This window comes from Copidosoma floridanum, unplaced genomic scaffold, assembly GCF_036245765.1.
Source record: "Copidosoma floridanum isolate Cflo_tuat_1 unplaced genomic scaffold, Cflo_Japanese_pri ptg000007l, whole genome shotgun sequence".
In the NCBI taxonomy this organism is placed as follows: Eukaryota; Metazoa; Arthropoda; class Insecta; order Hymenoptera; family Encyrtidae; genus Copidosoma; species Copidosoma floridanum.
This window is the reverse complement of record NW_028321884.1, coordinates 12292925-12303013: the sequence shown is the minus strand read 5'-3', so window position 1 is coordinate 12303013 and position 10089 is coordinate 12292925. Positions and strand designations below refer to the sequence as shown.

Genomic DNA, 10089 nt, shown 5'->3' with positions numbered 1-10089 from the left:
TAAATATAAAATGATAAATAACGATAATAATAAATAATAATACAACACACAAGATTTGCCAAACCTACACTTATAATTCCCTAAACGCCTATTATTGTTATTGAGCGGTAAAACTCACTTAGTATCTAGTCACACCAACCTAGTCACGTGGGCAAAGAAGAAAAAAAAAAAAAAAGTTGTATCATTGTTATTGCAACTTAATCCGTCAATGTCACTAACGAAGCGAAGAGGAAAAAATTTGGTTCCCTGCCAGTTAACGTTCGTACAATCGATCCAAATAAGGAAATATCGCAACCAGAGCCCCGAAATTTCTTTCTTCGTGTTGAAAAAAAAAAAAAAAAAAAAAAAAAAAAAAGGTGTAAAAAACACAACCATCATCAACATAAATTAGAAATACTGTGCGTGTCTTGTTATATGCGACCGTACGCGGGCAATTAATACCGATGGATGAAATATCTGTGTGGCCGATTGCTCCTCCGGACACCCGTGCCGGCCGATTTTCCGTTCCGAGTCTTCAGCCGCTTGGCCACCTGACTCCGGTAAACAAACAGCGGCCGGAAGACCTTGGCCTCCTCCGCTTCGAGGTCGTCGAGCTCGTTTCTCCCCGACGCACCTTTACCCACGGATCTTCGAACTATCGGCGCTTTGGTTGCTGCCGATTTGTCCAACTCGAGGATATCCCCGAGATCGGTTGTTGCTGGTTCCATTGGTGGGACGTCTGGCATTGCTGCGCTCGGGTCCTTGTCACCCTGGATGTTACGGAAAATTCAATTAGTGTGTCATCGGTATGAATGCTGCTTTATCATTATGGTGTTGTGGCGACAACCAACTAACTGTTTATTGTTGATGTTTAAAAAAATTTTTGTTGTTTTATTTCATCATCTTGTCTTCTTTTGATAAAACTTACATTTTACTTCTCTAGACTTGTATTTCAGGTATTCGTAAGATGTATACAAATATTATGTCGGGTGAAATCACGTATTTTCGATAGAAAGAAAAATGGGCATACTTTTAAGTATTCGTGTGTTGAAAATCTCTTGTATTATGAAAATAAAAAATAAAAGGAAGCACGCAAATAAGTAAAAAAAAAAAAAAACTCTAAAGTTAAGAAGTAAAACAGAAATTAGTAATTTGGATAAGAAAAAAGGGATGTTCAAAAATTTAAAAAAAAACTGAAGGGGTGAGAAGGTGAAAGATAATGAATGAATTAACGGCAGAGCTCCAAGCAAGGAATAAAGGAGCTAAGGAAAAGTGTTTGTTAGAAATAATCTCTTGTCAATAGAAATAAAAAAATTAAAAGGATTACCTGATTAAGGTAAAAAAAAGTAATTAAAAATGTGATGCAGTAAGATATTACTATACAAGTGAAAATACGTTTATCTCTAGAGCATTAATTTAAAAAATAGATAAGGGAGTCAGATGCTTACAAATTGAATATGGAATACGCTGGAAAGAAAAAGAAAAGTTAAGAAAAAAGTACCCATTCAGAGAAAAAAGAAATTAATCATTAGATATCGAAGCATGTCTTTAGCTATATAAATATATACATCAGTGATGGTGAAAATTATCTTAGGGTAATAGGGCAGAGAAAAAATGATATACAAACATTATTGGAAAACAAAAAAATTCATTCAAAGTTTAATGAGCGATCCAATAGTTAGAAACTAAAAATCTTTAGCAGAATCTTTGTATAAGGGTGTAGAAAAGACATCAAGATACATTATTTAAAAGTGAAAATGCGATGTGATGATATATTATAGAATCAGTAAACAAAAACGCGTGGATCTGTCTACACATACAACGTTAAAAAAAAACACGCGTAAAATAATTGTTTATTTATATACTATAGAATATTTAAAGAAATTCTACTATGGACCGTGCAGTAAACAGATGATGCAAGGTGAGTCTAAATTGATTATTGAGTAAAAATATAAATACACAGTGAACTGGGCATTAGGTAGTGAGGTAATCAAACTGTTCAACGAATACACGTGAAAGGTGTGAATATGTGCGCATAGTGCAGCCAATTTTAGCCGCTTGATTTGGTACTTATAAAAAAAAGTTTATGTGAGCAGTATGTACAGTTGGGATGGGTAATATTTATCTTGAAAAAATAATCAAATGAAAAGCAAAACGAATTAGGTATAGCGTATTCTCGTGTGCGGTAAAAGTGACAGATGATCCAATAGTGTCGTAACAATTTTTAAAACATTTTTTAAAAATTATTTTCCAAGCTAACAAAACTGTACGATATAAAAAATCGAATTAACGTTTCACGTAGAAAGTATAATTTATTAACGCGAGTCATAAAATAATCAGTAAATTCCAATTCTCTTTTCAAAAATGGTTGAAAATCAAAATAAAAGAAACTTATCGTACAGCAAACAAAATCGTTGAGGATGCAATAACTATTTTTAAGTCTGGAAGCGTCCCAAATTATGATCGATGAGATATAAATAAACCGAGACGCAAAGATGGAGATTATCAATGGAAAATGTACAATAAGTACACTTCAGTTGGCAAAAATTTATTTTCAACCGATACACACGAAACCTCAATTTTGGACGAGGAAAAAGCAAACGTAAAATTAAAAAAAAAAAAATAATAATAATAACAAATCATTAGCTACATAATCGATGAGTCCTTGTGGGGGATTCGCAAGCAAATCAATCAAGTCACTTACCGATGATGAAACAGCAACAACAACAGATTCCGTTGCGTCAGCGTTGATTTCTTGCGCTTTGCTCGCAGAGCCGTCGATTCCAAATCGGATCGAGCGAACTTGACCGTCGAAGCCGGTCTTTCGTTCCACTTGCACGTGTTCGACGTGACTCTCGGCTACGGTTTCACTGGAACCGGTGGCGTTGCGTGGCGCTTCGCAGCGAACCAATGTCGTCGAGAAGTTCAGGTGAATAGCCGCGAAAAAAAGGGTCAAAATCTAAAAGGACGCGATAAAATTAGTTTTTCATCTCGTTAAAAGCGAGGGTTAGTCAAGCAGAGGAAAAAAACGATACAAAAGTGTAATTAAATTTCAATTTTTCCTCCACGCTTTTAATGATCAAAACACGGTCTCATTACTTTGGTCATCAACACGATTTTTATTTGTGGTTTGGAATCATGTTGTGTAGTCGTTGTGGCTCGTGTGACACGTACAGATTTATCAACAATTTAAAAAATTTTCTACGTGCATTTTTTTTGCTGAAAAAATTAGTCTCACAATAAAATTTTGAGAAAAACTTTTATTTTTTTTTTGTTTTTAAACGCATTTTACACATTAAATTTAATTATTAGGTGTTTGAAACGAAATATTTAAATTGTTTGACCATTTTCTTTTCTGGAAAAGATTTTTTTAAGTACACTTTCAGCAAAAAGTTACGTACGAAAAAAATTTTAAAAAGTATCCGTCCCCAAGTCAAAAAATGTACGACATATTTCACGTGACTCATTAGGATTTCCTCATAAAAAAAAGCGCATCTCTAACGTGATTTGCAAATCATCGCGATAAATTTTGCGTTATTGCGAAAAAAAAGACGCGCGAGATTACGTCAAATGTCATTGAACTTGACACGCAGACACCGCTATTTTTGGCCATTCGATTGGGTCTTCTCTGCTCATAGTCAATCCGCCCGGATTATCCTTTAGCATTTCCAAACACACGCTTATTTGCACACAAGAAGAGAAAGAAAAAAAACGTACACGGAAATCAAATGAGGAAAGGTATCTTTTGCATATCCAAAGGTAAATATTTTTCCCCCGGCGACGAGGCGTCGTAAAATCTTTGTGGATCCAACACCTATACACCGTCTCTTTTTTGTCGAACAGCAAACAAAGAATCAACGAGAGAGAAAAAAAAGGGGGTGGATCAATCACTCCAAAATCATAAAAACTCTCCGTATTTTTTTTTTTTCTTCTTTCATTTCACAAGCACACGAATCTTACCGTCAGCCTCGAGTTTTTCATCTCGAACCTGTGAGGAAAAAAAAAAAAGAAATCACTGGAAAACGAAAAATCGGTACGCGCGCACGGGGTGTAAGCACAAGCTATACCCAATGATCGGGACAACCGGTCACTCTCTGAAGCCGCGCCGGTCAGCGGGGACTCTTATATACACACTCCCGGTCCAGCCTAGTGCCCACCTGTACACTGTACACGCACAGCAACCAAGCTCAATGGACCCCCGTGTATGTAACGTACATATACACGCGCTCGATTTGCATACCGATCGTAAGAGTTTTTTCTCTCTCGCGTGCAAAATAAAAAAAAGGGGGGGAAGGGAAAAGGAAGTTACGGCGGATGCGACGGTCGGCGGAAAAACCGGAATGCGCTTCCGTTTGACGCCCCCCCTTTTTTTCTTTCTCTCCCTGTACCGATGGTATGCTGATTATGTGCACCTTGCCTTGGGTGTTTATTATTTATGGACACCCCCTTGGTATTCTTGGATCCTGCATGTATATAGGGTGATGGTGCAATTGCATCATTGTCGACGAGCGAAAGATCGGGTGAAAAGAAAAAAAAAAAAAAAAAAAAAAACGAAGAAAGGATTTACACGCACGTGTAAACACACGGCGAAAAAAAAAAGAAAAAAAAAGCCAACGCGATTGTTTTGACTCCCGAGAAAGATTTACGAGGCTCTGGGTGTCTCTTTGCACTTGGCTGTCATTGTTTTAAGATATCGCCCGGGAGTTATATATCGTAGGGGCGACGCGACGGAGCTTTTGCCCCGACCGTTGTTATTGCACTTTTCTCTCGGCCAACAGCTGCGTTTGTAACATTGTAACAGCTTTCGATTGTACACACACGTACTATAATTACATTTGTGTATTGCCATATCGCCTCGAGCGATAAAGATATGATGCGTTTTGCATATGTTTATGGACGATCTTGGTGTGCGCGTGTAATGTGCAATCGGTGATCGTTTGAATATTAATGCGCGCCTCTCGCCTCGGGAATAAGCAGCGCTCTTTAATTTTTTTTTTTTTTTTATTCGGAGGTATCAATTTTTTCTTTTTTAATGAGAAAATGTACCTGCGCTTGGTTTTCTAAGCGAGCACGTATGTGTACGGGTATGGGGATGAGCACACGTGTTGCGAAAAATTTGTCTTGCGACACGTAGTAGCATCAGAAGAAAAAAAAATAAAAAAATTGCAGTCTTCGACGAGAGTATAGCTTTCGATGGGTTGAATTTTTTTGTTTGATTGATATATAGTTGGTTGTCCAGTAAGTAGAACTGGATATGATTGGCTCTTCGAACACTTTGTGATGCAATGTTTCTTTTTTTTAACGATAATGCGTCATTTTCTCTTCGTTGTCACTTATGATACGTAACGTACTAACGTATTTTGAAAGAGAATAAAAAAATTTTTTTAAGGATTTTTTTGAAACCTTTGTAGTAAAATTTATTCTCGAAACATACATCACACTATGTTTTACCTGCAAGTATATAATATATCTACGCCATGTATTCCGCATCAATTATCTCAATGATGAAAGCGTAACACGTGTGTTTTACGTGAGTAATATTATTTTTTGTCCAAACCATCGATTAAGTAATCCGTACGGTGTATTATTGATTTTATTTGACTATACCCGGAATTATGTCTGGTACCACGTACTGATGGAAAATTTTTTGTTTACCCGGTACAATAACGTTATGTTTTTATGTAAACATGCTTTAAATATTAAATTGTAATTTTACGTGTCAAGAGCTTTTTCTTTCATATTTGGAAAACAAAAGATATTTTTGATCGGTAAAAATTGTAAAAAGGAAGACACAAAACAACAACGGAACGATTTCGCAAAATTCGATGACTAAGTACGCGTCCTTTGAGCTTTCCAGAAAACAAAAGAAAAAAAAACTCCATTCCATTAACGAGTTCAACATTGTATGCAGTAAATACGCGCCGAAGGAGCGCAAATGCAATTAAGCAAGAGGGTGTGTTGTGCATAGCTGCGAAGCCAAGCTATAATCATCTAAAAAATAAGGAGCCTTCCAGTTGTCGATGGCTCATCGCTGTACGATGATGCAACCCAAGATATGACTTACGGTAAAAAACGAAGGAAGAAAAAAAAAAATTCCAACGAAACGGGCGCTAAACGCCGATTCACTTCGTACGGCTAACCAACCGAGCGCGTCATAGTGCCGATTTTTCATGATCCCACGCGCTAAATGCGACGATTATTATGTTGTCGTTCAAGTAATTGGACCGTTGTGTATTGTTACCGAATTAACGCTTTTTCACGCCTCTGCGCGGATGAAGTCACCGTTGCGCTACCCCCGTCACAGTATCCCATGCAATACAAACACGCGATCGGTTGCTCGTTTTGACGAAAAAAAAATGTCCACATTGATCAAGACAGCGACATGAGATAGGGCCATGTGTCGTTGGCTCAACACAATTGAATAAGCTATACTTTTCAAAGGATGAGAAAAGCAAGCTTTTTTTTTTCTTTACATTTCCAATCGGCTGTAAACTGGTCACAATATATTTTATATGGCACAATATTGAACGGTATATTTATGTACATGTTGAAAGAAAATGTTTCGCTATCACCAAGGGTTTTTATTATTATTGCATAATTAATTAATATGGTGTGATTTATTAGAAAATTTTCAACGACTCGATTTATTATTTTAAAATATGTTTAATTAGTACACTGACTACATTTGTATAATTATTACTTGGACCCTCGACAATAGAGTCATGAACTGAGCACCTGATTTCTTTGAAATAAAATAAAGAGAAAAGAAAAAATATTTGTTTTCTCTCGTTCCATTCACTATTTTTTTTTTTAATTAAAAAAAAAATGAATGTTTATTGAAAGAAAACCATGTATACCAAATAACTCCATGTAATCAAAAAATTATTTTTTTTAGCTCATTAAAAACATATTAACTTCAGGGAATAAAACATTTTTTCGAATTAACTTGAACTTCTTTGATTGATAAAACATTTTAAACATACAAATATGATAAACACTTTTTTCCTAAAACCTTGTTAATCCTTATACACTTGCTTACGTTAATCAATGATTAATTGTTACCGATACTCTTGCCACCTGACTTTGAGTTGCATTTGAGCTCTGCTAAGTGAATCTTTGTTTGTCTCATCTCTTCTGTTGCACACGTGCAGACTGTCGTTTTTTACGCGAATACACATAACTGCTAAATCGATCAATATTGACACATAGCGACTTAATTGGCGCGAGGTTCCATGAAAATTATAGTTTTTATTTTTTGGCAACATAATAATTGTTTTGTTACATGTTCATCGCTACAGAATATTATACAGTATGATCGGATTGGCCAACTATATGTAGAAGAAACATTTTTTTTTAAGTGACCTTTTTGCCTGGCAATTTGAAAAATAGCTGTACTTGGTCGAGCTGATGATGTGCACAGATTTTTTCACCAAAAAAACATGAATAAAACATTATCACCTCGCTGCTCAATCGAGCCAATGGTTTTCGTGGCGGTCGATTAGCTACCGATCACGGTTAAATCGGTAATTGCGCGCTTGGTTTGAGGCCCCTCATGTTGTTTGTTGTTGTGATAAGACTTTTTTGGTTTGTTTTGCGATAAGCTGTGTCATCTCGACGACACACACACACGTGTGCGTTTCGGCGATGAGATCGGTACTTTTTTTTTTTTTTTTTTGCAACTTTTTACAAGATTGGGGGTTTAGGGGGAAAAGAGCGTATTGAGTCTTTCACTGTCGTGTTCATTTATTTTACCTTTTTTGTAGGCAGCATTGTATAGAGTTGTTTTTTTAAGAATAGAAAAAAGTTTATTTTTTCAATTTTGAGATGCATCATCTTAAAACAATTTTTTTATGGTGTCTTTACTAGAAAAAAAATATAATTCCAATGTTTTGTGGTATAGAGACTTATTAAAATCGAACTTTGATACGTTAAAATTCTAAATTATCGACTTGGAGTAACTTATCAACTGCAATCGTTTTATTTAAATGATATATTTTATAATAAAATAGAATGTTTACAATTTTTCAAAAAAGAAAATCGTTACATCGATACTTTATTTGAATAAAAGTATTACTTATTTATTTTTTATTTTTTTATTACCGCATCGTGCACTGTAAGCACTTACCATGGCCAAAAGCTTTAATGAATGTTGACTAAAGTTTAAGTTCAAGATATTTAAAAGACAAATATTCATATAAGATTATAATTTTTTTTTTATTTGTTAGTATTATGACTCCAAGCACTTTAAGATTAAAACAAATTTTTGTTGCATTACCTCAAAATTTTATAGAATTAAAAATTTGTTTAAAAAAGCGCAAACAGTTCGGCTCGACTGACATTCTAACATATAATTATGTTTTATATTATATTACATATAAGTCGTATTTTGTCCTAAAAAAACGTTTCATTGTAAATGAAAAAAAAAAAAACTTTGAAATCAAATTATTGTTTTTACAATAAATGTGTTCCAAATAAAAGAATGCTTTAATTATCAATATAAAAATTCACTACATACTATGCATAAAGTGATGCATAAATATCATATAAAAATGATAACTGATGTTGTTAAGGAAACACATGACTTTTTACACGACAAATAAAATCTTGTAAAATAATTTAATTGAACGATTTTTTCAAGATACCAATAAATAAAGCGTATGTCGACTTATATTACGAAACATGTTTAATTGTTTCCAAAAGTGTCTACCGTTATAACTTCAAGGTAAAAGTGAGGATTTTTTACAACGTACATCACAACGTTAAGTATGAAAAAATTGGTCATGAGCAAAAAAAAGACTTAAAGTTTTTTTACATACTGTGGCCCTTTTAAATGTTGCAATAAAACTGTTTGTATGAATTTCGTTTTAAAGTATTAAACAATATGTTATTTAACAAACTTTGTGGAAAATTTTTTTTTTTTTTTTTTTTTCTTAAAGATGCATTTTAATCCACAAAAAAAAGCTGTACCCAATCTTCAATTATAATGATGATTAGTTACAGGTAAATAATATATGTACCGATGAAAATATTCCAGTCACATCGACTCTTGATAATCCATAGGAAATATCGCAAAAATCCCCTGGTAACGCGAATATGCGCGAATTCATGGAAAAAAACATATACATTTTCAAGCGCACAAACGCAAGTAGCAGCTCTTGAATTTGAAAAAGTGTGCACAAATGCTCTCATCGCGTATGCACATTAGGTACACACATTTGCGAATTGCATATAGTGTTTAGATGTCAACTTATTCCTATTTGACTAGTTGCGAACAAAGCGCGGAGAGGGAGAGGATTTAAATGTATAGAGTTGCGCTGGTCGCGTGTATAAAAAGAAGGCAACTCGGCAATTTGGTCACCACAAGTATAGAAACTCTTCCTTCAAGATGTTGCGACAATTGGTGAGTTTAACATACGTTTTTTTTTTTTTTTTTTACCTACATCAATAAAGCAACAAAAAAAAACTCCTAAATCCTACGATTTATTCGTTGATCCAACGAACTAATATTTTTCGTTCTCAATGCATTACGACCGTATGAAATCAGTAATGATACTTTTCAGCTGTTCGTTGTGGCCGTGGTGCTCTGCGCTGGTTTCATCCTTGCGGACAGCTTGGAGCCACCTAGTGCCGGGGACGCGATTGCTGACAGAAGCATCGAATCGAGATTCGGAGGACACCGCGGTTTCGCAATTGGTTTCGGCAGGCCCGTGTTCGGGGGTGGTTTTGGCAGGCCCGGCTATGCCCCAGGCGGCTATGGTGGCCCCACTTTTGGGGGTGGATGGAACAGACCCGGGTACGGAGGTGGCTGGGGTGGACCTGGGTATGGAAGTGGCTACCCTCGACCAGGTTTCGGAGGTGTCGGAGGGGGCTACGGCCCGTGGTACTGATCGAAGATACTAGCATTCCTTTCGATCGGTTGATTTTTTTTTTTTGAATGTATACACTCACGAAGTTATCAAAATAACGAGTGTATTTTTGATTATAATTGTAAGCGAATATGCGACGAAGATTAATAAAAAAAAAAAACAAAAAAACAACACTTGTCAAAAATGTGTATATTTATGTTTGATCTTTCTTTTCATTTGTCATTGAAACAATATTTATTATTGA

General features: G+C 35.3%; 2 protein-coding genes across 2 annotated transcripts; one reads left to right on the top strand and one right to left on the bottom strand.

Annotated features, from left to right (window-relative positions):
* Positions 1–384: 384 nt before the first annotated feature.
* On the bottom strand, positions 385–4059 carry LOC106636480 (uncharacterized). Its single transcript, XM_014348877.2, has 3 exons — positions 3940–4059; positions 2684–2938; positions 385–749 (listed from the first exon to the last, which is right to left on the bottom strand). Exons 1-3 carry the CDS (start codon positions 3958–3960, stop codon positions 435–437), a joined length of 591 nt encoding a protein of 196 aa, XP_014204363.2. The 5' UTR covers positions 3961–4059; the 3' UTR covers positions 385–434.
* Positions 4060–9329: 5270 nt separating this feature from the next.
* On the top strand, positions 9330–10019 carry LOC106636485 (uncharacterized). The gene is made up of 2 exons (XM_014348880.2): positions 9330–9379; positions 9540–10019. The coding sequence occupies exons 1-2, from the start codon at positions 9365–9367 to the stop codon at positions 9864–9866; spliced, it is 342 nt and encodes a 113-aa protein (XP_014204366.2). The 5' UTR covers positions 9330–9364; the 3' UTR covers positions 9867–10019.
* The last annotated feature ends 70 nt before the right edge of the window (positions 10020–10089 follow it).